The sequence below is a fragment of the Pygocentrus nattereri genome, chromosome 15 (assembly GCF_015220715.1).
Source record: "Pygocentrus nattereri isolate fPygNat1 chromosome 15, fPygNat1.pri, whole genome shotgun sequence".
Lineage (NCBI taxonomy): Eukaryota > Metazoa > Chordata > Actinopteri > Characiformes > Serrasalmidae > Pygocentrus > Pygocentrus nattereri.
In genome coordinates, this window is record NC_051225.1 from 27264594 (window position 1) to 27292258 (window position 27665).

Here is a 27665-nt window from a genome sequence, read left to right on the forward strand (position 1 = left end):
CTTGTATTCTTTAGTCTTTTTCAACCTGATCTCCATCTGTAGCATCGATTACCATGGAGAGTGATTTTGACTGATACTGAAAACCTGTTGATTCAAACCCAACATATAACAGAAGCCATTCGGGTGATTCGTGTTGATTTCTGTAAATGAATATTTGAAACACACGACTAGAGTCATTACAGTCTGAGTGTTTTTCCACTGAGCAAAGTACGGGAACCTTTGGTACTAGAAAACAGGAATGGTGCTTTTTAACAGGTCACCAGAGCTTCTCCAGAGCTGAAGGTTCCAGTTTTATGTTTTTTGGTACCTGCTCAAGATTATTTACTCTTTGAGGTAAAGGTTAAATCACCAAGCACTATTCCATCACCAAAATGTGCACCAGAATGCAAATAAGAATGGTGCGTTCAAGCATTTCAAGATATCTGGTTGGGGAATGGAAGAGTCCTTCATTACTGTTTAAAGTCACTATAAATCTGCTTACTTGTTATCAGTTTATGCCCCATTAACTGTGCAGAGGCGGTGCAGTTTGTGGCTGTCACTACAGTCAACTGAAGCTGAAACTATAGCAAAATCAGGAAAGTTATGAGCATAATCTTCTCCAGAAAGCGCAGTACGTGAAAGGACATCTGAACATGGCTTCAAAGTCAGTGTCCAGTGTTTACTGTTGAAATCTGTGCACATAAAATCCAACCAGACGAAGAGTTGGCAGTTGAACTTCACTAATGCTGCTAACAAACTCTCTTTAACTGGTTTAGACATGATATTCTCTGTAACAGAATACATTTTGTCCCCATTTGTGTAAGCAAGTTAGAAAGCTAACCAGCTAGCTAACAGGCTAACTCTCTGATAATAAAAGACTTCAAGGTCAAGCCTTTACAGAAAGACTTAGTTAAAAACAAGACATACAAAGTAAAATATCTTTCTTACATACATGTTACAAGCTTAAAATGTCTTATACTAACTAAAGCTGACATCAAAATCAGCTGAGCTAACCTTGCTAGCTTAGCACTAACATGCTATAAGGGGAAAATTACCTTAACACTGGTTTAAAGCGAATAACAACACTGATGTTAGCTTCCACAAGTGTTTTTGCTCATTATTTGTTTGATTCTACATATAATTCTGTGTATACATGCCTGTGTGCAAGTGCAGAAAAGCGCATCGTGTTATTTCATGTCTGCAGGACTAGCGTTAAGCTAAGCTAACTAGTAAGAAAGGTAGTTAATGTTTTTATTCAAAATATCGAGAAAAAAAAATCACGTGTATTGGATGAAACTTCATAAGAATAGTTTCGTTAAAACATTCAGTCATTCGGACTTGTATTAATATCAGAGAATGTTTTTCTATCATATATCCAAAAACAAGCACTGACCCACACATTACAACTACAGGAGCTTTTATGATATCCCATTCTAAATCCATTGGCATTAATATGGAGTTGGTCTCTCCTTTGCAGTTACAACAGCTTCCACTCTTCTGGGAAGCTTTCTACAAGGTTTAGGAGTGTGTTTTTGGGAATTCTTGCCAATTCATCTAGGAAAGTATTTGTGAGGTCAGACACTGAAGTTGTATGAGAGGAACTGGCTCCCAATCTCCGTTCTAGTTCATCCCAAAGGTGTTTGATGGGGTTGATGGCTTCGTCCACACAAAACTCACCCAGTCATGTCTTTATGGACCTTACTTTGTGCAGGCCAGTCAACTTCGTCCACACAAAACTCACCCAGTCATGTCTTTATGGACCTTACTTTGTGCAGCGGGGCTCAGTCATGCTGGAACAGAAAAGGGCCTTTCCCAAACTGTTCCCACAAAGAGGCAGTGTACACTTGTCCAAAATGTCTTAGTATGCAGAAGAATTAAGACTTCCCTTCATTAGAACTAAGGGTTCTAGGCCAACCCCTGAAAAATAACCCTATAATATTATCCCTCCTCCAAGAAACTTTACAGTTGGTACAGTGTAGTCAGGCAGGTAAAGTACTCCTGGCATTCGCCAAACTCAGACTCATCCATCAGGCTGCCAGATAGAGAAACATTATTTGTCACTCCACAGTCACTTTCCACTGTTTTAGAGTCCAGTGGCAGTGCTTTACACCACTCCCCCCAATGCTTGGCCTTGTACATTTTGATCTTAGGCTTGTGTGCAGCTGCTCGGCCATGGAAACACATTTCGTGAAGCTCCTAACACACAGTTCTTTTACTGATGTTACTTCCAGAGGTAATTTGGAACCCTTTAGTAAGTGATTCAACAGAGGATTGACACTGTATGCTTCAGCACTTGGCGACCCCGCTCTGTGAGTTTGTGTGGTCTACCACTTTGTGGCTAAGCTGTTGTGGCTCCTGGATGCTTCTGTTTCCCAAAAGCACTTACAGTTGACAGGGGCAGACCTAGCAGGACAGAAACTTTCACAAACTGACTTGTGGCAGAGGTGGCATCCAGAGGTGCCACGTTTAAAGTCACTGCCCTCTTCAGTACAATCCATTCTACTGCCAGTGTTTGTCTATGGAGACTGTAAGACTGTGTGGTTAATGTGATCCCCCATTAGCAATGAAAGTGGCTGAAACACCTGACTCAGGAATTACTTCCAATAGTTCCAATAGTTCCAATGTCCCAATGCTTTTGTCCAATTAGTGTGTGTTTACAGCTTATTTTCAACATCTGTTACTTAATGGCCATTTTGACTGGAAAGTAAGGTGATCTCTGACCTTTGCACAGTACTGTATGCAAATAATTCTTCGGCCCAGAATGAAGCTTATGACCTTTCCAGGCAGGCGCAACACTATGCAAGTGATGCCTAACTACTTCAACAGTGAACAGGCTAACTCAATTTAGCTCAGACGGACATTTTAACTGCTTAAACAATATAAGCGTCCACTTGACCTATAGACACAGACTGGAAGAATGCAAGAGACACCATGCTGTGTGCCTCCTCTTCATTACAACAGATCAAAAGATCCAGAAACAGATTCTGAGCTAATGAAACCTGTTCTACAGCAAGAAAGAGGTACCCTAAATTCCCTCTACACTGAGCAACATGTGCAATTCTCTACAGAACTTTTTAATGGGGCCTTTAAAAAGCTAACCTCCCCCCTGGCTACACAATAAACTGGGTTAATACACTCACTCTTCAGACTGCCCTCATATGCCATGACCAGAGAAGATTTATGCCTCTGTGGATGTGTGTGTGTGCTTTTTCAAGCTTTTCTTTGCACTCCTTTCCTGCAAGGTTGCAGTGCCCACAAGGATGGCTGGGACTGAATGACTGATGCTGTTCTATAAACATCTAAAGGGCAGAGATAATGTTTCTGGAAAGTTGATTTTGTTCAGATGTGAATTCTATACAAATTAATTGTCCTTGAGGAACAGTTTGCAGCCTCCAGGTGCTTTAGATTAGCAATGTGTCCTTCTGTTGCCATAATGCTGAGACAAGCTCTATTCTCTATGCTGGTTTGCGGTCATCTTACATAAGAGACACCGACATTAATGACATTCAGTCTGTCCTCACAGGTAGAGGTGTGGAGGTGTGCTGGGTCATGCTGTGTCAAGCTTGAAGGAACCCTAAATTAACCACCCAGTAATAGTAATGATTAGGGCTGTCACTATCGATTAAATGATTAACTGAGGAATCTGTTGTTTGTTTGTTTCTTTAAGGCCAAACAATAAAAAGGGCAAAACACTACAATAAGATGTCATTGTATTCCCCTCACACACAGGGTTTAATATTGCTTAGGCCAGCTTGGATATTTTAAAGCCCCTGTTTATTATGTAAACTTTTAGTTTTGAACTGGCAGAGAAAGAATAATGCTGGTCTTTTCAGTTGAGAGAATTTTTTTTTCTGTCATGTTCTTTGGTTTGATTTGAGTTGGGTGGGACTAAATCTGGCATAAGTGGTCTGCCAGCATACCAATCGGAGTTAGTAACGTATACGTTAGCTCCTGGCGTTCCTCTCCCTCACATGAAGTGACTGCTCTCCTGCTGCTCTGCGCTCTAGCCAAACCTCTCAGTGAGTAGGTGATTTAAGCTTTTCTAATCTGTTATCTGTTAAGAATACCTGTTATGAAAGTATATTACATCAATGTTTGCAACTAGACGCTGCTTCCTACTTGCATCAGCCACCTGCTGCAGGTTTCTACGATAAGTAATCAACTGTATTTAAGACAGTGTGATAGCTAGTGGCCAACCACAACCTTAGGAAGAAAATGATAAGCTAGTTTAGTATTATGTTAGGGACCGTGGCAACATCAAGGCTTATATTGTTTCCCTGCAATTGCACTTTATAGGTGTAGCTCACAATAAGGCATATGAGAAATTTCTCCACAGCTTCTGAAAAACGACCGTGCTGACTTATAATGACCTCTTCAGAAACACAGCCCAGCAGTTACCTAGGTAGCCAAAAGATTACGGACCTAACGTTAAAAGATATAAGACTGAATTCTCAGACATTCACTGCAAAATGTAACTGAATCTCTAAAATGACCACCAGACAGCTTGTTCTCCATTTTGCACTAGACCAGCTGAAAAAAGTGAAACAGTCTCTTGTTCTTCAAAATCAAAAGTTGAGTCACTGGTCTGCTGAGTGGGTCGTCTCTAGCATCACTGGTGGTGTTGATCACCACTGCCACTGGCGCCGAGTTGTTTGCACTGATAGGGAGAGGGCACTGTCCATCATTGTGTGTTCTGACACGCCCACCCAGTTCGGAACTTTTGGCGCATTTATCTACTAATAAATTGTATTAATTTATAATTATTTCTTAATAGAACAGTGGCAAACACTATAAACGTGGCACATCTTTCCTATTAAAACAAAATTTGAAACATTTGGAACCTTGTTGACAGGCTTTAAGCACTTGATATTTGTAATAGGCTTTTGAGAGACATTTTTAACCTTGTATGTTGCAGTTCTATAGTGAATTTGATGAAACGTATATTATTAATACTGTATAAACTGCCTGCCAAGCTGTACATGCAAGTTGTAACTACAAACATTTGTGAATTCCTAAGATCCTGCTTGTGTGGGTTTCCTCTTTCAGTAATGTATACAAAAGTGACTTGAGTGCTAATAGCTCCTCCTTGTGGTGAATCACTCGTTCTTTATAACCTACCAATATCCTGTTTATTATTCAAATTAATCAGTAAGCCCATTGGTTGAGAACGCAAATTTTAATAGATTTTTAATCGAGTAATCATGACAGCCCTAGTATGGTTAATCTGTTAATAGTGACCTTGCACTGAGAAAAAGCAATGTATTGAATTTACCTGATTCAAATAATTTCCACATGAATGTGTCAGCAAAACTATTGCTAACAATAAACTGTAAGGCAAAACCTATTAATAACTTGTTAATATAACATCATTTTATTTATGTGGAAATGATGGGTAATGCTTTCTTTTACAGTCCCCTAAGTTAGCTAACTGGTACTTTTGCCATTTACTTTCCTGCTCTAAGTGGAATCCTACAGATTTTTCAAAATTGCTGCCTAATCAAATCAATGTAAACAAGTCATTCAGAGTGGTTTGAAGTGAAATGCATATCTAACACATACCTGGCTTAATACTTAGAACCAAAGCTTTGGTAAAAGAAAGATTTACTGAAATGGTGTGCATATTTTACTCAAGCAAATTCAATGCATTTCAGTGCGGGCTGTAAAGCCAATATTGTTCCTCTAGTCATCTTATCAGGTGATAATTCAAAATGTAATTGACTGAACAGTGACAATCATTATAATTGGGTCAAACTACACAGTCCAGCTCCAGTTATAAGACTGCAGCATGGTTGTACAAGCATAATTAGCAAGCCTAGTACAGGCACGTGTGTGTGGTTTGTTGGCTGACTCTGGTGAGAGTCTGAGCTAAATGATAATTTGGCGTGAGTTGAATCAAGAGATAAGAATAGCAGTGCTGCCTGGAGGGCTAACAGAGCCTGATAAAAGCTTACTGTGTTTTTGGGCCGATTCTGGTTTGGACAGATTGAGAAAGTGAAGAGGGAATCAAAAGCTGTCACTTCTGTTTGGCTGTCTGTCATGCTCTACCACCAAATGGCCAGACTTTGGCCCAAACCTTTGACATATGATTTGGCTGAACTACCCAAAGCTGGTGCCTCTTTTAGTTGACAAATTGGCACAGTTTTAAAAGCAAAAGTTCCTAAACATTTTTTTGGCTTGGGACCTTAATATTATCTGGAGATTCTTTCTTAATTCATTAAAGACCCATATCATACATTCTTCCTGTATTTAAGTTTTCCTCTTAGGTCCACTCAAGATATTTGTGTTAGTTTAGGTATCAAAAAAAGTCCTTATTCATATTACGTGACCATTTTCCAGCCTCTCTATATCCTTCACAATTAGACAGGCTGTTTGTCCTTTCTTCACTGAGTCTTTAAGACTGATATATATAAATGAGCTCTGTTCTGATTGGCTGCCCTACATTGTACCTCATTGAAAACCAGTCCAAAATGAAATACTCCTTATAATCTCAGTATAAACTGGCGAGCCTTAACTGCTGTAGGATGAATAGGTCAATATTGTGTAAATGCATTGTTTTTTGTGACATCACAAAAACCGTGAACTTAAAACAGGCTGTATCAGGGAAAAGCAAAGTCTCCTTGCTGTTTTTTTTAAACAACAGCGTTTGTATATATAAACATTGCTAAAGTGTCAAACCATACCGTTCATTCCTTAATCCATACAGTCGAATATGGAAATTATATGAAAAGGAAATGTACACAAACGCTCTATTTTGAATGAACTCTTTTGTGATATCTCAAAAACACAGTGTATTTATGTATATCCTCCAAATTAGTTGACATCAGTTTAGCCCCACCCATTCACATTGAAGTTATGAGGAGTGTTTCAGCCTGGGCTGTGTTTTGAATGAGGCACAATATAGTGCAGCCAATCAGAACAGAGAACACCAGTCTTAAACACACAGGCACAAAATGTCATAACGGATAAAGAGAGGTTTTAAAAATGGTATTGTAAAAATGAATTATGACCGTTTTTGGTAGATAAATCCATGTAATGGTCATAAGTTAAGCGAAGGGGTAAAAAGAGAAAAGAAAGGTAGGACATGTGGACTGTTAAACAGCGTATTTGCTAACCTGCTCACCATTGTTGAGTTGCACTCAACACTCATAAATACGAACGCTTTTTCACATACAGATCCTTGGCATTAAAAGCAAGCTCGGCACAGAGCAGGCCAGCTGGAGCCTGCAGTGGAGCTTGCAGTCAAATCTGTTCAAGTGTTTGTGCCCATTCATAAATATTAAAGATCGGACTGAGGAAGAAACGGAAAGAGATCAGAAGGAAGAGGGAGGATGAGAAAGAAAGAGTGAGAGGGCACGTAGACTGGTGAGAAAGCAACTAAGAGAGCGGAACCGGAGAGGGAATCTGGAGGTGGGGTGGCACACTGGTGTTTTGAGTTTGTTTCCTTTCAGTCCAGCTAGCTATGACTTCTAAAATCCTTCACACTGAACGTGTCCTGCACTCACAGTCACCTACCACAGTTCCTACCACATGGGCTTTGCAGACTCTCTTAGCAGACCGAGTTCACCCAGAGGCAAGACAAGGAAGAAGGGAATACTTTGTCATGGTCATTTACTGCTCCGATTCTTCTTCATCTCATCGGGCCATTAATAGCTTCGGGACAAATATTGCTTTGCTTTGTTTGACACGAAAATGTCTTACATGCTGCAAACCCATTATTATCTCTGTATGATGTCCCTGTCTTATTAAAAACCTCATTACATCATCTGATAACGCCAGCTGTCCTTTACAATTTATGGTGAAAGGATCAACGGAAATGGCTCAAAGTCTCTTGCAGTAAAATCTTGCAACAGCGACGTATTTTGATAAAAGTTAAGAACATTTGTCCTTCTTTAAACTTTAAGTAGCTACCTTGGAATACCTTAGTACCTCTGAATCATAGTACAAAGGCAGACTTCGCTTACCATTCCAAACACTTTTCTGCTGCTAACATGCTTTTGGCAATATTACATGCGCATGGGTGTGAGGCCAAGCCGTAGGCTTTTTAAGGCTAATGATGGGATACTAAAGCTCAGGATCATTGATCTGTCTCTGCCCATATTAAGAGCTGTCCGCCTTGTTAACCCGGGGAATCATACGCTCAATTGCACTGATGTCCCTGCGTCATCAGGCAACCCATCTCTGGTGCTACACCAATCAGATACTAAATAAATCACTGCAGTTATCCCAGTATATACACAATATCTTAATAGGTCATTAACCTGTAACACAAAAGAAAACACAGTGGTCCTCAGTCAGTAAACGTTCCTGAAGATTCAGACATTCACCAGTGTTTTTATTTGGGATTTGTTCTTAGGTAAGAACAGAATCTACAAACACTGAAAAGCACAAATGTGCGAATAATTCTGTGGTTTAAGAAGACGTCATGAACCTGACGGAGACTTTTTCTTAGAAAAACTCATGATAATAGTGATTGAGGCCCAGTGATGAAGTTGTTGTTGGATGGCTGTTGTGAATGTTGTGCTTTGGCATGCTGACCTATGATGTGTACATTGAGATTATTTTTGTACAATGCAATTCTGAACCTGTGAAGCCAAAGCAAAAAATAAAATTCATTTTTATGTGAAATTGACAATAACTGTTGAACTGAACAAACTGAACTGAAACAAACTGAGCAGAATGTAACTGAATTCATTTGAATAGATCCAGACTAAACTGAATTAAACAGGGCTGAAGTATTCTAAATTTACCTGATTCAAAACTGAACTGGATCCGCCTAAGACTTGGCATCACTAAGAGAAAAGCAGAAGCGGCTAAATAGAATCAAACCAAATGCAGCTGAAGTGTAATGATCTGAATGAAATGAACTAATCTAAATGGAATGGAAATCAACTACATTTACACTAAATGCAGTGATATTTGAGAAACTAGTAGTTGCTGAATGGAACTGAACTGAACAGAACACAAGAGTATCTGAAGTAAATTTAAACTAAACTAAATTTAACTGAATTAAACTGCACTGAATTAGACAAGGAGCTGAGAAAACTGATTACTGCTACATGGGACCGAACTGAACTGAACTAGAATGAACTGAATTGAACTAAATGGATCTGAACCAAACTAAACTTAATGAAAACTGAATTAAATTCAACTACTCTGAATTAGCTTAACACTTGAGAAAAAAACAGCAGCTGCTGAATGGAACTGAAGTGAACTGTACTAAACTGAATTGACTGAAACAGATCTGAACGTAACTAAATTAAATGTAACTACACTGAAGACTCTGGAAAACAACTAGCTCCTGAATGGGACTGAACTAAAGTGGAATTAAATTAATTGTACTAAATTGAATAAAACTGCAGGGGTTTGAATGGAATAGAATTTAAGTGAATCGAATTGAACTAAATTAGCCAAAAAGCCTGATAAGAAAAAACAGTAGCTGCTGAAAGGAACCGGACTAAACAGAATTAAACTAGATTTATCTGAATTGCATTAGACTAAACTAAACTAAATGTAAATCGCAAAACTTCACTGAATTCACACGAGTATTGAGAAAAAGCCATTAGTTGCTGAATGGAACTAAACTGAGCTAAACTGGAATGAACTGAATTGTACTAAACTGATTGAACTGAGCAGATCTGAACAGAACTGAAGTGAATCGAATTACATTACACTGAATTGGCCTAAAGCTTGAGAAAACCCAGTAGCTGCTCGACTGAATGAACTGAACTGAACCTTTAGCTTGCTCTCAGCCAGGGTAAAGCAGTAGCTGGCCGTTTGGTGGAGGCTGAAGGATGTGGTCTCTTACCTAATGATATCGTCGTTGTGTCCTAAATAAAACTTCTGGCTGTGCTCTCTGGTGTTGTACACGACGCCCACTCCAGCCACGAAGTACACTATCTCCTTGCCCGCCGTGTAGAAGAGGTTATTGCGGCACTGATGGCCACGATAACCGTGGATCCACTCGAGCCGGAGCTGGCAGCGTGGAGCTGTCTTATCGGCCATGCTCTCCCACATTCACCATCAACTCCAACCGTGCAGCATGGGAGCAGCAGCTGGAGCCGAGCCCAGGAAACGACGGCTTCAGCACAGGCTGTCAGCTTGTCCAGGTCCGCTGCCTGATGGAGGGATGGGCGTGTGCTGCTAAGCCCAATCTCTCTGCTTTACAGCTGTGCGTTAGAAGTCGCGGCCAGGCGTCTTTAGAACACAGACGTAACTTAAGGAAGCACGCATAGCCTACATTTGCATGTACTTACTATAAACGGTCGTTGCTACTAAGGATTAAACCCATCGTGCAACCACAGTTCGAGCTTATGGTTGCTAGACTGCTAGTCTCTGGCGATTCATCAAGAGCTTACGGGATGCCCCAAGCCTGGGACCTACTGGTCAGACCTTACAGGCAGCGAGAAGATCCAGGAAGAGCCCCAGTAAATGACTGAAGGTGCTCCGCGGTGAACACATCCAGGTTCCAGTGGCTCTCTAATGCAGCATTAACACCCAGTTTCAGCGTCGCCCCTTTCCACGAGCCCAGCGATCAAACGCACGGTTTTCTGACCACTGTCCCGCATCGCTGGTCGCCTGCACCATCCCAGAAAAACAAAAATCCCTTCTTCCTTTAAGTTCGCCTCTCCGAACGGCGCCACATGATGCTGAAACTACTCAAGAGCAGAAACGATTCACAAAAAACCCACTCTTGAAGGAGGGAACAAAAAAGCGCCGCTCGTTTTCCGTGGATAATCCTCCAAAAGCGAATTCAGCGCAGCCCATGCGGCTCAAACAGGGTCTGAGCTCGAGCCTTGGCGTAGGATTTTGAGGAATATGGGCTCCGGGTTGGAGTTCCCAATTCAGCTTGGTTACTACGACGCCTTGTGGCCCATGTCCGACGATGCTGACACGTACAAATGGGTGTCCGGTCGCAAGGGCTTATGGAAGTTGTAGTCCGCCTAGCTGTAGACGCCAATTCAGGCTTTGGCTAAGAAAACTACAAGTACCGATAAGGCGTGGAGCTGTCCGAGGTCCTGAACACGGGTCCATATAAGGACGCAGCCTAGCGTGAGCTCAGCTTAAACGCAAAGAGACTCGCGCGGCGCTGCTTCGTTCAGTGCAGCTCCTCTGTTTTATAGCAGGCTGTATGGATACAGCATGGCGCCCATTTGAACTGAGAAACAGGCTAAACGCTCAAGTCAGCCGTTTCCGTAGGCAGCAGCACGGTCACGGATTGGAGGGCATTCCCCGCCCCTCCCCACTCACTGCATCTCACGGACATGAGCCGAGCTGCCTGGGGGTGGCAGGTTGAGACGAGATCACGTGATCTACTACAACCGTGCATCTGTCACCACTCTGAGGCAGCAGTGTTTCCCTGCTCTGCTCATGGATTCCCCCTGTGCTGGACACTGCACTGTAAAGCCATGGCACATGTGAATACGCTTAACATCAAGGTTTAAAATCTAAAGGACGGCTGATTATTTCTGAAATTCTGCTGATGTTTACATCGATCAGACATAACATCATGACCACCTCCTTGTTTCTACGCTCATTGTCCATTTTATCAGCTCCACTTACTGTATAGGTGCATTTTGTAGTTCTACAGTTACAGACTGTAGTTCTCTGCATACTTTGTTAGCCCCCTTTTACCCTATTCTTCAGTGGTCAGGACCCCCATGGACTATGGGAGGCAAATCCTGCCAAAAAGGAAATGAAAATGAAAATAATAAAATGTAAATGCAAACCTCTTTTGTCATTTCTTTTTCCAAACATCTGCGCAAAATATCCTGCCAAAACTGAAAATGAAATGACATGCCTTCATTTGCAATTTCATTTTTCACATGAGCATGAGCCGTTTGTGACAATAATAAAGATAAACTGAAAACGCCTATTTGTCATTTCATTTTAGTCGTTATTCTGGTTTTTCACAGCCAAATTTAAAATGAAAAAGCTAACAGACAAAAGAAAACACAAACTTCACTTTGGCTTTGGCTTTTCTTCATGAAACGCAGAATACGTGTCAAAACTAAAATCAAAGCAAAGTTTACTTTTTTATTTCTTTTTCAAAGCGATCGGCTACAAATCTGACAAAATTAAAATGAAAATGCAAAATGAATAAATCAACAGCAAAGTGACCGTCTGTGATTCTGTTTTCGCTGCTGACGTGCTTTAACTGTTAGAATGAAAAGGAAAATGAAAACGAGCATCAGCGCCACCTGCTGGAGATTCACTTTTCATTTTCCAGTTTTCTTTTTCTTTTTCTATCTGACCAACATGCAAATATATATTAATTACCACTAGGTGGGGCTACGGGGTACATTTGAGGACATCCTCAGCCATCCGCGTTAGAATCGCCATTCATTACTCAAGATAAAAGACTTCGAGTCTCCAGAAAAAACACTGTCATGACTCAGATCAGGTGAAACTGAACATCAGACCAAATGCTGTCAGACCAAACGGCCTCAGAGAAAAGGTGTCAGACCAAACGGCCTCAGAGAAAAGGTATCAGACCAAACAACCTCAGAGAAAAGGAATCAGACCAAACGGCCTCAGAGACAAGGTGTCAGACCAAACAACCTCAGAGAAAAGGAATCAGACCAAACAGCCTCAGAGAAAAGGTGTCAGACCAAACGGCCTCAGAGAAAAGGTATCAGATCAAACAACCTCAGAGAAAAGGAATCAGACCAAACGGCCTCAGAGAAAAGGTATCAGATCAAACAACCTCAGAGAAAAGGAATCAGACCAAACGGCCTCAGAGAAAAGGTGTCAGACCAAACAACCTCAGAGAAAAGGAATCAGACCAAACGGCCTCAGAGAAAAGGTGTCAGACCAAACGGCCTCAGAGAAAAGGTGTCAGACCAAACAACCTCAGAGAAAAGGTGTCAGACCAAACGGCCTCAGAGAAAAGGTATCAGACCAAACGGCCTCAGAGAAAAGGTGTCAGACCAAACAACCTCAGAGAAAAGTTATCAGACCAAACGGCCTCAGAGAAAAGTTATCAGACCAAATGGCCTCAGAGAAAAGGTATCAGACCAAACGGCCTCAGAGAAAAGGTGTCAGACCAAACGGCCTCAGAGAAAAGGTGTCAGACCAAACGGCCTCAGAGAAAAGGTATCAGACCAAACGGCCTCAGAGAAAAGTTATCAGACCAAAAGGCCTCAGAGAAAAGTTATCAGACCAAACGTCATCAGAGAAAAGGTATCAGACCAAACGGCCTCAGAGAAAAGGTATCAGACCAAATGGCCTCAGAGAAAAGGTATCAGACCAAACGGCCTCAGAGAAAAGGTGTCAGACCAAACGGCCTCAGAGAAAAGTTATCAGACCAAAAGGCCTCAGAGAAAAGTTATCAGACCAAACGTCATCAGAGAAAAGGTATCAGACCAAACGGCCTCAGAGAAAAGGTATCAGACCAAACGGCCTCAGAGAAAAGGTATCAGACCAAACGGCCTCAGAGAAAAGGTGTCAGACCAAACGGCCTCAGAGAAAAGGTATCAGACCAAACGGCCTCAGAGAAAAGTTATCAGACAAAACAGCCTCAGAGAAAAGTTATCAGACCAAACGACCTCAGAGTCGAGCACAGACTGGTTCGTATGACTTAGAAAACGAATTTTCCTTTTCATTCTAACAGTTAAAGCGTGTCAGTGGCGAAAACAGAATCACAGACGGTCACTTTGCTGTTGATTTATTCATTTTGCATTTTCATTTTAATTTTGTCAGATTTGCAGCCAATCGCTATGAAAAAGAAATAAGAAAGTAAACTTTGTATTTTGATTTAGTTTTGACACGTATTCTGCGTTTCATGAAGAAAAGCCAAAGCCAAAGTGAAGTTTGTGTTTTCTTTTGTCTGTTAGCTTTTTCATTTTAGATTTGGCCGAGAAAAAACAGAATAACGACTGAAATGAAATGACAAATAGGCGTTTTCAATTTATTTTTATTTTTGTCAAACGGCTCGTTTGAAAAATGAAATTGCAAATGAAGGCATGTCATTTCATTTTCAGTTTTGGCAGGATATTTTGCGCAGATGTTTGGAAAAAGAAATGGCAAAAAGAGGTTTGCATTTACATTTTACTATTTTCATTTCCTTTTTGGCAGGATTTGCCTCCCACACATGGACCCTCACAGAGCAGATACTATTTGGGCGGTGGATCATTCTCAGCAATGCAGTAACACTGATGTGGTGGTGGTGTTAGTGTGTGTTGTGCTGGTATAAGCGGATCAGACACAGCAGTGCTTCTGGAGTTTTTCAGCACCTCAGTGTCACCGCTGGACTGAAAAAATCCACCAACCAAAAATATCCAGGCAACAGCGTCCTAACCAACACAAACTGTGCAGCAGCAGATGAGCTACCATCTCTGACTTTACAACTACAAGGTGGACCAACAAAGTAGGAGTGTCTAATAGAGTGGACAGTGAATGGACACAGCGTTTAAAAACTAAATGCTCAAGGCACTGTTTGTGCTAGTTTTGAGAATGTTTTGACCTAAAACATTTTAAATCACTTAAATTCATGGTGCAGAGACATATGTAGGGTGTTGTGTGGCAAGATGGTCCTCAAAGAATTTTAGAAAAAGAATTTTACCATTATCAATATACATAGTAAAACTCTTCACTGATTGTTTTGTAATGGATATTTGCATTATGACCCCTATCCCCACCATTATACAGAAAATAGAGTTGGCAACTTTCTCTAGAGCGTTCTCCCATTTCACGTAAAACTACACTGAATGAATTTGTTTACATCGCAGCTGTTGAATATGCAGACACTCATGTTGGATTCCCCTTTGAGCCTCCTTTTTGCCCAAAGGTGTTGCATGGTTGTTAGGACTCCCGTTCTACTCCCATCCCAGGTTCTAGGTTTTAGAATTATTTGTCTTTTGGAAACTCCTGTTTTTCTTTCAGCTTCCTTTGACTTTCTGTGTATACATTTTATATTGAACATATTTCATGTTTTACTATCTATATGTAATCCTATTAGCAGCACTGCTATGTCTGCTCCACTCATACCAGTGCAACACACTAACACACCACCGTTAGTGTCACTGCAGTGCTAAGAATGCTCCACCATTCAGTTGATACCTGTTCTGTGGTGTTCCTGTGGGGGTCCTGAGGTTGGGACAGTTTTTCCACAGATTCACTGTTCCCTTAAAGGCAAAGTGGGACAGGGTAGAAATTTTGGGGTTGCATCCGGGGTGGCCTGTCACATATTAGGAAGGGCCACCCCTTTAAAACTGCGCATGAATCCAGAACAGCTGGTGAACCTACACGTCTTCTGAGTTTTCATATGTAACAGCGATGATGGTAACAGTGTTTAATCTAAAAAAATAAGTTTGGGAAATATTTTGCCTTAAAACACCCTGCATGTCAAACGCCACCATGAATGCAGTTAAATATTCATATCTTAACACAATGTCTCAGGCACCAGGCAGTGTATTTGTTACTTTTTATAAAGCTTTTTACAAACATATGAACTTCTGTGAGGGAGCCTTTAGAGGCATTAAACTCTACAGATGTCTGGTTCCTATCAACACCACTGCGAACAAATCAGACTCAGCAAGTTTCTCTAGATTGGAGTATTTGTGTATTTCAGGTGTGGGGTGGGGTGAAGCTTCCTTAAACTTCTCTAATTCAACTATTCCACAGTAATCTGATTAAACACTGGCACAGTGGCCAGCAAGACTCTTACTTAAACACACAGAAAGAGACACAGGAGAGACTTTTCCTGCGTCTCAAATGACTCTCTATACCCTATGTAGTGCACTACGTAGTTCTTGAAGTAATGGCTTCTACACCCCAAAAATGCACTAGAAGAAAGCTAATTATATTTAGCCAAAGTTGCACGACTCCCTATTGAATATTTAGAACACTATCTGGGTGTAAAATCCAGTTTAGTCGTCTATATAGTGCACTATATAGAAAAAATGGAGCAACATTTTCTCCTACCTGTACGACAACATAAGACAGAGCTGTACACTGAACAGTGTGGTAGAGGTTGGGTGTGCAGGTGTGGTAGCTGCATGCATTTTAGGGGTAAATTGAGGGCCTGTGCTCCACCTCACAATTTAATCCCAGACATATGGAACTCCCAGATGGTGTCCCTCTAGCGAGAGAGAGAAAGAGAGAGACAGAGAGAGAAAAGAGAGAGAGAGAGACAGAGAGAGAGAGAGAGAGAGAGAGAGAGAAAAAGAGAGAGTGACCGAGACACAGAGAAAGAGAGAGAGAGAGCGAGAGAGAGAGAGACAGACACACAGAGAGAGAGAGAGAGAGAGAGAGAGACAGAGACAGAGAGAGACAGAGACAGAGAGAAAGAGAGAGCCTCTCTCAACTGCTCCCCAACCTGCCATACTTCCCCAAAGTTCAGTCTTAGAAGTTGGTTGCCTATTCTGCTTCTTACAATCCAAGAAATCACAGTCACAAGTAATGCTGAGCTCTGGACTCTGGGCCAGCCAGTCCAGTCAACACCAGCACCTTCTTTGTAAGATTATCAAATTTGTCCGTACAGCTTGAACTTGTCATTGACCATTTAGTCTGAAAAGGAAATAAATAAAAGGGCAAAAGCACAAAATATATAGCATATCAATTTCTATATGGTACATGAGGCTAAATCTAATATATAATCGAATATGACAGCAGTCACATAGTAAGTGCCGAAACACATTTTTAAAGCATGAATGATTCAATCATAGCATTGATTCAGAGGCTCCTCTCTTCACTTCTTCAAAAGAATAGCTCAGCCAGTTTGCAGTGTTTTCCATGTTGTTACAAAATATTAAGGAATAATTCGGATTTAAAAGGCCTGGGAATTTAACCTCTTAAAATCACAGACTTCTTATTCAGTAACTTCGGGGGCTTTAATGCAAGCTGGCTGATCTATTTTTAAAATATAGAAGTGTGTAGAAATCTTTGGACCTGCTGGTGGGCCAGAATTACATCAAACTTCATTATTGGTATAAAGACTCTTTAGTTTTTATGCTGGAATAATTTTTTTATTTGACATGAAATAGTATTGTTTTGATGCCACTGGCAGATGCAAATTGTTGATAAAGTTAAAACTACATTATAAAAATCATTTTATTTATAGATCATTTGTGCATATATGGTGACTATGTTCATTGATATTTTTAATTAAATAACATTTCTTGTAAAAAGTATTTTTTCATATAAAAATATATGCTAATAGTATGGTATGACTGGCTACTGAGTTGCATTATTTTTACAGATGTAACATAAAAATATTTATTCTTAATATGGTGCAATAAATTACTGTGAAAGTGATGCAAATAGTAGGCAGTAATTTTACAGTGATTTGTTTTGTGTACATTTCATAGTAGTTACTGAATAAGTCTTAGAAGTTCATAAATAATACGCCTCATGATTAATAACTGAATAATATTAATAATGCTAAAGATTGTATATTAATAGCTACAGATTGTGATAAATTCAGATTTTCACACCCAACCACTACTTTGCACGTCCACTCACTGGCCACTTCATGAGCTGCACCCACTTTGCAGGTCTACCATACAGATGTACATTTAGACTGTATTATTAGGGTGGTGGACCATTCTCAGCACAGCAGTGACCAACATATGCAAAGCTCGCCATTTGAAGTGCGGACTGAGCCATAAAACTGCCGCAATATCAGGTTTAGCTCAGTTTTGTTGGATTAGTGCTGTCTTGTTCCAGCCAGTGTGTAAAGCATCTTGCAGCCCATTTTGCGAATGGTGTTCGGTTCATTTCTGGCTGATTCCAGGTTGTTTAGCTGTTCTTCTGTCACAGCTGCCAGCTGAAAAGCTGCTCAGTGGTGATGACAGTTTGGGACTTTAGTGTAGTCTCATCTTCAAAGTCGGAACAAATCGGCTGTAGGTCAAATGTGATCTTCCCAGCGGGGTGATACAGTGTTTGTGAGGAAACTGTGATGTTATCAGAGCTGGTTTATGAGGACCCTGGCGACCCCCCCCCCGGGTCATATCAAAAACAAGACTACTAAACAGCAGAGGGTGGCCACGAATGAATACTCAGTGAATGGGAGAAAATAAAATAGTTTCTAATTGCTCGCCAAGAACTTTTCTTTAACTTTAGAAAGTAGAAAAATGTATTTCACTAAAAAACAAAAAAATCTTAAAAGATATATTTTCTTTTTTTGTACAGTAAACATGTTTTGGGCAGCAGGAGGCGGGCATTACTGCCAGAGTGTGATGATTGATTGCCGAGCGGTGCAGCTCATTGGCTGTTTGCGCTCACTGATGTCATGAACGTACACGAGGTGCGGTTTTAAACTCCTGTTACTCGAGTTTAAAAGCTCTTAAACATATAACAGCGGTGTTAAAATGTTTTATGCTGTTCTTTGTTTAGGAAATTGTTGCATTCTTTTACATTAAAAATGTTTAAGCATTTATAAACTATGATGTTGCTCAAATGCTCCATATCAACCCATTCATTTTGGACTCACTCGGGAGCGCCCTCTAGCGTTTGAGAAAACCGGAAAACACTTCAGAGTGGTAATTCTCCTCTCTACGAGTTATCTGATATGTTATGGTGAAATAACATCACGGTTAGAATGCCTTTTACATCAATCAGCTGGCTTAGCTGGAACTAACATAAAGGCTAATAACAGGCTTATTTTAGCTTTTAGCTTGTTAACCTTTTTTTTTAAGTTATTTCCCCCCCCTTACATCATCAGAAGGGTTTTTTCTAGTGTTTAAAGCCTTTAAATAATCTTGCTCTACTGCAGCATCACCGTAGAACACGAGACAAGAATCAGCAGAAGGCAGTAATGTTTAAAAGCATTTTAATGACATCGCACATATTTAACAGAGAGGGGTAAGGTCTACAGGTGCAGCTTCATACATCTGAGTCAGGCAGGAGGTTACTATACGCCCTCCCCCCCAGCCCTGACCTCGCAAAGGATTTCATTCTTATTATGTTGTTTTTGATTGTGCAGTAGATGAATTATTTTTTTTTTCATTACAATACATACAGTGACAGAGAAATGCACACTATGTATCAAATAGCGGGATAATGTAGCAAAAAAGAAAATTATAATGCGTAGTGCTATAGCCAACAAGCAAGCAACCGTATTTTTTCTTTTTTGAGCAACTTTACCTTTTTCCAGTAAATGCTTGAGTTCCACTTTCCACTTAACATTGATGCTATAGTGTTTATAATACATCTAGTTTTTCAATACTCTGTACTAGAATTATTTGAAACATATATTATGATGCAACTTAAGAAAAATGACAAATAAAACAAACGAGGAAAGGAAGGAAAATGTAAAACAAACAAACAAACAAAAAAAAAAACTAAAGGATTTCTAGTCCTTTTGTACTGTATATAGCAACATTCTTACAGGTCAGAAGAATTTGGTAAGACCCACTGAGGGACACAAGACGAGCATGGCCCCAAGCGAATGTTAATCTACCTTCATATTTCTACAGCTTTAGAACCTGCGATTCTTAAAAGGCAAATCTGTCCAAACTGGGCGTAGCGACTAACTGAAGCGAATGGAATTTTTGCGAAAGTTTTGTTCGTCTGGAATTTTCTACTGGGGTCCACCTGCAGGCGCACCCCCCGCACAATGGAATTGTTTTCGACGCGTCACTGTCTTGCTCCCCAAAAGCAAAGAGAGGATGCTGGGCACCCCCTCCAAGACAGCCTCACAAAATTGAGGAAAGTGTTTTAAATATCCACACCCTTCAACAATACACAATTACAAAAAAGAGTGATATTAATAATCAATAATTAAACTGTAAATTTCAAATTCAATGACAATAAAAACAGAATAGCTTAAAAAACACATCTGGTCCTCTGGAATTTTCCAAACTTGACTTGAAGGTGGAGCTCCCTGACATACAACACACCCTAGCTAAAAATCTTTTTTTTTTAACTTTTTTTTTTTAACATAATCTTTCTTTCCTTTAATGCAACTTTGGAACCCGATCAGAGGGACTTTAGGCACAGAGTGTGGTGTACTTGTTCTTGAGCTTGCATGCTGGAATATCACTCAAGGTGGACAGACACGAATGAGAAAAAGAAAAGCAAAGAAGGAAGAAAAAGAAAACAGAAATCATGAAAGATGGAGGGGGAGAGCGAGGGAACGGAATGTTTCCGTTACTATGGGAACAGGCCTCTACTGCTTCTTCTTGCTGAACAGACTGAAGCGTTTCTCTTTGTCTTTTTCCTTGTCTTTCTCCCGCTTGCCTGGGCTGGACTCGGTCGTCAGGGTGACTGTCGCCGGGAGCGTTTGGGCACGGCTGGAGGCCGGAGTGCTCTGGTTGCTTGGGGTGATTTCTGACTTCTCAGAGGCGGAGGAGCCAGTGGTCGCATTCTGAATGGCCTGGATCCATGTGTTCATGTCCTCCTACAGAAAGAAAGATTTGTAACTTTATTGGCCATTTCTGGAGATTTGTCCTTGGCTTCACAACGGCTGTATCACAGAACAATACACATCTTATAAAAACAGAAACAAAACATAAAATACACAGAAAACACAAAAAGGTCAATTTCTAGTTAGCAAGTGCTAGAGGTACACTGACAGAAGGAATCAAGAACTCCTCTAGGAAATTGGTAATGGGACAAAACAAGTTTTTAAAGTAGACCTACAGTCGTAATCCTCCCCCCACCCCCCCACCCAAAAAAAAACTATATTAATAATAATTCGGTAAATAATTCTATGTGCTATTGTTATGCCCAAGATTGACCCAGACCCAGATTGCAAGCATATATCGGTCATCTGGCTTGATAAGATTGGCACCCTGCTGACTGCTTGCCACCGAGATTACTGTCCTGCAGACAAGCTCTGACTAGTTTTTAAATCTCCTCTAACAGATTTAAAATGTACAATTCTTTTTTTTTAAATACACTAAGGAAAAACATAAACAACTGAGAGAAAAAATAATGACTAGGCTTCAATTGTACAACCTGCACACTTGATGCAATTCCCTCAAAATTACTCAAAGAAGTATTACCAGTTATCAACCCTCTTTTAACTGCAGTAAACACGTCCCTTAGCCTGACCCAAAGCCTTTAAACTAGCAGTTATTTAAACCTCTGATCAAGAAACCAAATCTTCATGTTAGCATATTGTCTAATTACAGGCCTATTTCTAACTTACCATTTATATCTAAAATCTTTAAAAAAGCTGTGACCCAACAACTTAGTTTATATCTACATAAGAACCACATATATGAAAAATTCCAATCTGGATTCAGGCCACATCACAGCACTGAGACAGCTCTAGTTAAGATAACTAATGATCTTCTTGCCTCTAATCAAGGCTACGTATCCCTGTTGGTGCTACTTGACCTCAGGCGCAGACGATACGCAACTGTACATATCAGTCAAGCCTGATGACAAATACAGATTAAAGAAAATAGAGGACTGTGTAAAAGACGTGGAAGGCTGAATATCGTGTAACTTCCTCTTACTAAACAGTAACAAAACACAGGTTCACCTTCTGGGTCCAAAAGTGGCAAGAGATAAATGAACAGATTTCATTTTAAATCTTGCTGAGTTTCCAGTTACACCTGGCTCAGCAGCAAAAAATCTTGGTTATCATAATTGATTCAGATTTATCATTCGATCAACACATAGGCAGCATCACTAGGACAGCTTCGCAACATTGCCAAGATAAGAAATGCCCTGTCCCTGCGTGATGCAGAAACACTAGTACAAGCCTTTATTACTTCAAGGCTAGACTACTGTAACGCACTACTGTCAGGATGCACTAGCAGGAATTTAAGCAAACTTCAACTAGTCCAAAATGCTGCAGCCAGGGTCCTCACTAAAACTAGAAAATTTGATCATATCAGTCCAGTGCTATCATCACTTCATTGGCTGCCTGTTAAATTCCGTATTGATTATAAAATTCTTTTATTGACGTATAAATCCCTACATGGGCTCACTCCTGAGTACCTGCAAGACATTATTTCCTATTATGAGCCATCACGATTACTCAGATCACAGAGTGCTGGCTTTTTAATAGTTCCCAGAATTCCTAAGGCTTCAGCTGTAGGAAGAGCCTTTTCTTATAAAGCCCCCAAACTCTGGAATGATCTTCCAGAAAATGTTCTCAGACACAGGCCCAGTCTTCAGATCTAGGCTGAAAACACACTTGTTCAATTTAGCTTTTGGTAGTCAATTGTTCCCCCTTAGATAAAGGCGGCAGATCCAGGGGTCCATGGACACAAGGAGTTATAGTAAACTGAGACGCTGATGTTGTCGACCCACTCCGCTTGCACACGGTCACTCAGGTTTGTGGGACAGTGGAGTGGAGGGATGTCAAACTGTTTCAGAGTGCTCCTGTGTCTCCTTCTGGTTCTCTCCTTTTAGTTAAGCTGTTATAGCCAGATCTGCTGGAGTCATTAGCCACACTCTATGGAAACGCTCACATTCTCTGTTTTACATACACCCAAATGGAAGAAAACTAATTCAATCTGCCTACCTTTTTCTGAGCAAACGACTGCCCACCTGTCCGGCCGGACACTGATAGATGACTGACTGTCGAGCTCTCCTGCTACCTACTTCAGACCAGGTCCCCACGCCCCAGGTACCGCTACTTGCCTTGGGCTAGCTGCCCACCCTACATTGAAGTTTTCATGGACTCTTAACTATTACTACTACTAATACTACTACTATTAATATTAGTAGTATAGTAACTTTGGAGGTGGTTTGACCAGAGGAGGATGGGTTCCCTCTTGTGAGCCTTGGTTCCTCCCAAGGTTTCTTCCTCAGCTCTGAGGGAGTTTTTCCTTACCACTGTCGCCCTTGGCTTGCTCACCTGGGGGGTTTTACTTTCATGTCAAAACTTTGTCTTTACTCGAATTCTGTGAAGCTGCTTTGTGACATCAGCTGTAAAAAGCGTTATAGAAATAAATGAGATTTGATCTCATATAAAAATGATTTTATGGAAGATGTTGTCGCTGACACTGAGCTAGATTAAAATAATTCACTAAACTCATTTACAAAGTATAACAAAAAAATAAATAAGGAAAGAAAAATCAGTAAACTGGACAGTGAGTGGATAATGAGTGATGATCAGTAGAATTTTGTCTAATATTCTGCTTAACCCGGAAAACACTGAGCAAAACACCAGTGGACCACGAGCTCTGCCATCAGCGGTTTACTATCCTCTTACAATCAGGGGAATTGCTGGTTGTTTAGCCTTTTCGCTTTTCTTTCTCAATATTTGTGTCAGTGAAGCTTCAATGAGCCAGAATGAACCTGCATGGCAGTGTGTAAAGCAGTTAAGGCCTTCTCACTGAGCTAGCATCTAGTGCTAGCATCTACTGCTAATGAGGATAATGAAGCAAAAGCAGCTTGGAGCTAAGAGCTCCACTTACAAAATCACTGATTTACCTGCTCAGATTTGAGTCTTTATTCTCTAAACTTGTGCAGTGAAGCTTCAGTGAGCCAGAATGAACCTGTGCCGTGGCGTCTGAAGCTGTAGCATGCTAAGCTACTGCAGCAGCATGCTACATGCTACTAGAAAAGCTCTATAGCATATACGACAGCTTATTAGATAAATGGAGAATAGAAATTTGGCGCTGTTGTAATTTTAAATACCAATGTTTTTGTCTATTCAAGCTTAAACATTTCACACAAAAAGCTACATTAGCACAGGCATGTTCTGTAGTTATATATACCATATTTTAATCCTCTCCATAGCACATTTTACTGCATTGTACTGTGATAGGTTCAAACTTATTTCTGAAAAAAGCTAAGCTAAGCTAAAGCTAAGCTAAGCTGCTCCACAAATAGTTTTTTTCAGATGTAGTGAGGAAACCAGTGTTTTTAAAAAGAAATTCTGCACTGTAGTAACACATCTCCCTGATAGCAAGAGGATTGTGGTCCACTGTTGGCCCACTGATGGCAAAGCTGGCGGTCCACTGGTATTTTACTCAGCATTTTCTGGTGTTTAAGCAGACTCTAAGCAGACAAAACTCCACTTATCACTACTCAATTTCCACTAACAGTATAATTCACTTATTTTCCTTCCTTCCTTTCTTTAGTTAAATTAGAAAATAATTTTAATCTAGCTCAGTGTCAGAAACATTGTCTATAAAATAATTTTGTATAAGGCCTAGTCATTATTTTTTCTCTCTCAGTTGTTTGTAATATTTGTCTCAGTTTTTTTTTAAATAAAAGTGTCTGTGCATTTAAAATCTGTTTGAGGAAATTAAAAACTAGTTAGAGCTTGTATGCAGGACAATAAACTGGGTGGTCCAAGGGTAGACCAGCAGTGGCAAACGGTCAGTGGGTTGCCGACCTTATCAAGCCAGCAGACCGATATGTGCTTGCTATCTGGGCTGATACAAACTAAGGAGTAAACCATTAAAAAATCAGTGTACAGTATGAGGGTCTTTAAGATCACTTCAAGTTCAGAAATCAGACACTTCACAAATGCTGTTATTCCTTTTTATGAAATTCACATATCTAACTCAGCTGAGCTAGAAATCAGCACCAGCTCCAGTTGACAAAGGGACATCTTACGTCATTTGGATAAGTGTGGTCACCGGTAGTCAAATTACTGTTCTGTTAATTTTCTAAGTGAAAATAAGTTAACACATCCTCTACAGAGAGCACACTTTTGCAGGATTTTAATGCACAATTACTGTTTATTTGCTGAACGTAACAAAAAAAAATATATAATATGGCTGGTGCAAAAGTTATGGCATATTTTTAAAAATGTTTTTCTAATATGTTAAAATTAGCAGAAAATGCCATATTTTAATATGCTCTCTGTATAATATGTGTTACCTTCTTTTCACTTCCAGAAAATCAACAAAACGTAATTTGACTGGAGTATCCAAACTATATATATGCTTGGAATTAATCTTGTGGAATCTTCCTGGTTTTAGCAATAAATCATTATCACATTTGACTGTTTACAGTGTTAGATATTTGTCCCTCATGCAGACTTACAGATTGCTTAATTTCATTGCAATCTTTGTCTGTTGAAATGACTAAACTGTCATTGCTCTCAATCAAACAGACTATGAACAAGATCAGTTAATTAATCAACTGAAATCAGTAAATTAATCAAACCTAAATTCTACAGTTAAATTTCATCTCGCTCTTTTTTCAGCCACACGGGGGCACTGCTGAGCAATCTGTCTGAAAAAACAGCATGCTGCATTCTTACATTTACATTTATGGCACTTGGCTGACGCTCTTATCCAGAGCGGCTTACAATTTGATCATTTTACACAGGCAGGCCAAGGTGGTGTTAGGAGTCTTGCCCAAGAACCCTTATTGGTATAGTGTAGGGTGCTTGCCCTGGTGGGGGATTGAACTCCAGTCTATAGCATAGAAGGCAAAGGTGTTAACCACTACACTAACCAACCACATATGGGCATTCACAAAGGTGACTTACATCGTCTTTGGCTTGGAAGAGATACTCGTTTCCATCTGTCACTCTGTAAGGAAGAAAAGAACAATCAGGGTTCTGGACTCTGAAAACAACATTCCAAACTCAGACTCAGGACTGCCAAGTAATTCAACTCTAATCTCCCTGCTTACCTCAGCTTGAAAACGTGCTTCTTCTTCTTGTAGTCGACGGCGACCTCGCAGGTGGCGTCCTTCAGGCTGACAGGGATTTCGTTGTGATATGGGATTCCTTGTCCAGCGTTCTTATTGTCTTTGTAGAAGCCCATTTCCTGGTTGTTGATTACACAGTAGACATTATGCCAGGATCTGCAGGAAAAGGCACAAAGTAGAATATAGCATGTGAAATCCGGGTCAGTACGAGCAGATTCATGGCCGATAGCAACCTTATGACAATATCTGAATAGTGGATTATGAGATCCAAGGCCATTAATAAACCATTCCCCCAATTTAGATGTTACATTACATTACATGTGGCGCCACAGTATCTTCAGTGCCACCTTTTGGGGGGGGGGGGGGGGGGGGGGGGGGGGTAATCATCTACAGGTTTAGGTTATGTTTCTAATGATGTAACTTGGTTGTCTCCAATGCATAATCCACTTTTTCAGAAAATTTCTTCCTTGATATTGGCCCCACAGCATGTCAAAAAAAGTACTTATGGCTGGTACACTACCTGTTAGAGGCCTTCTTGTTGTGGCCCTCCCACTCATGTTTGCGGTGCAGGAAGCCCTCCAGCTGAGCGGAGGGTGACTCCTGGCTCTTGGCCGGCAGGGTGGATGACTGGCTACCCTTGGCACGTCTGCCTGAAGTAGGGGACGGGATGGGGCTGGGCTCTTTAGAACTGCGTTCAGGCACACCATTCACAATCTCTCCATCCACTCCCTCCTGATAGGGAAAGAGAAAGAGGGAAGCTCATAAGTTGGCTACACAGAAGTATTACACTGCACAGAGTCACTGAAAATCATTTTCTGAAATAAGATCCAGCGAAAAACAACAAACCTGAGCGAAGTCTCAAATATTACAGCCAAGTTATGAGTTTCTGTCTTTTTTTAGATTAACCCAGAGATATATCACAGGCAAATACACAGAAAACAGCCACTTTGTACAGTTTACAGAACATCTCACAGACGTGTTCATACAGGATTTAAATCCAGCATAATGCAGAAAAATGTTCCAGTTACTTTATGCTTTATGTTACCGTCTAACTTTAACATCGGGTTCGATATAGCGTGAGCATTTATACAAATGTAATCAAGTTTATACCCATAATACCAAACTGCGAATGTAAGTGAAACATTTTTGGGTTATATCCAAATGCTCAACATTTAAATCCCTTTTAATTCTGGAAACAAGATCTAATTTAACTCATACAGCTTATAAACTGATCAAATAACCTGCATTCTTCACTGCAGATCTTTGCTTCTGTAGATACAACCTACAGGTGTGTAAGCTGATGAAAAAGTTCAGAGCATTGTCTGCACAAATTTTTATGAATTAAACAATTATCTGTAAAATACAAACAGTCAACATGTATAACATAAAGACCCTACTTAAATAAGAGCATGATTTAGTTCACTGTTTTCTATAGGCCTGAATCCTCTTTTTGAGAAGTGCAGGGGCACGATGGACCGCCATGTGTTTAGAGTGCAAGATCAGTAACTTACCCGAGGGGATTCCTGGTCTGATGGCAGTCCGTTCTGGGCAATCTGCTCTCCTTCTCTGTGGAGAAAGAAGGCACTTTTAGAGAACTAACATGTAAACAAGTGTACATCGAACTAGGACTAATAACCATGTAAAACATCTAATTAGCAAAAACCCAAACACAAACTCTACACAGATGGATGCCTTCTAAAAGTGAAGAGCCTGGATGAATATAGATGACCTTTTTACGTGGCAGTGGCTTCGTTAAAGCTCTGTAAACTCTAATAACAAGGCTAGCTTGCTGTGTGCTGTTTAGTGTGTGTTGGTGTGCCTACCTCTGCTGTTCCTGGATCTCCTGTGCTGGCTCTGGTGTCGGGGGTTTTCTCCTTCTTTCCTCTTCCTCTTGCTGTCTTCTCACTTCCAGTAACTCCATCTGAGCAAAGTGGAAAAAAAGGTCACCATCAACACACTCAGGTCTGTAAACTTGAACAACTTCTCAAGTGTTTAAGATTTTTCAAATCCCCCTTAAATTAGAAAAGATGAGCTTTCTACCCTAAGGTGTTTGTACATATATATATATATATTGTACATAAAGATATGACTAGGTTTAGGAAAAGAAGCTGCCAATGGGTCAAGGCTTCCATCCCTCACTCCTTGCACTAAGAAATAAGTCAGCAAATTCA

The 27665-nt window shown here is 40.4% G+C and overlaps 2 protein-coding genes across 5 annotated transcripts in view; both read right to left on the reverse strand.

The window, feature by feature from the left end:
- The window catches only part of eml6 (EMAP like 6), a 69896-nt gene extending 58381 nt beyond the window's left edge, over nt 1-11515 (reverse strand). Inside the window, exon 1 of one of the 2 annotated variants that reach the window (XM_037545040.1) lies at nt 9785-11515. In XM_037545040.1, the coding sequence (XP_037400937.1) occupies nt 9785-9993 (209 nt within the window). In that variant the 5' untranslated portion in view covers nt 9994-11515. The remainder of the gene's footprint in view (nt 1-9784) is intronic. The other variant, XM_017721910.2, reaches the window with a different exon arrangement.
- An 8571-nt stretch (nt 11516-20086) lies between these two features.
- sptbn1 (spectrin, beta, non-erythrocytic 1) overlaps nt 20087-27665 on the reverse strand; it is a 114676-nt gene continuing 107097 nt past the window's right edge. For 2 of the 3 annotated variants that reach the window (XM_017721911.2, XM_017721912.2), the window contains exons 31-36: nt 27318-27415; nt 27006-27060; nt 26015-26226; nt 25477-25650; nt 25331-25373; nt 20087-20317 (exon numbers count right to left, since the gene is read on the reverse strand). In XM_017721911.2, the coding sequence (XP_017577400.1) occupies nt 20087-20317; nt 25331-25373; nt 25477-25650; nt 26015-26226; nt 27006-27060; nt 27318-27415 (813 nt within the window). Of the gene's footprint in view, nt 20318-25330; nt 25374-25476; nt 25651-26014; nt 26227-26993; nt 27061-27317; nt 27416-27665 lie in introns of those variants that run through there. The other variant, XM_037545588.1, reaches the window with a different exon arrangement.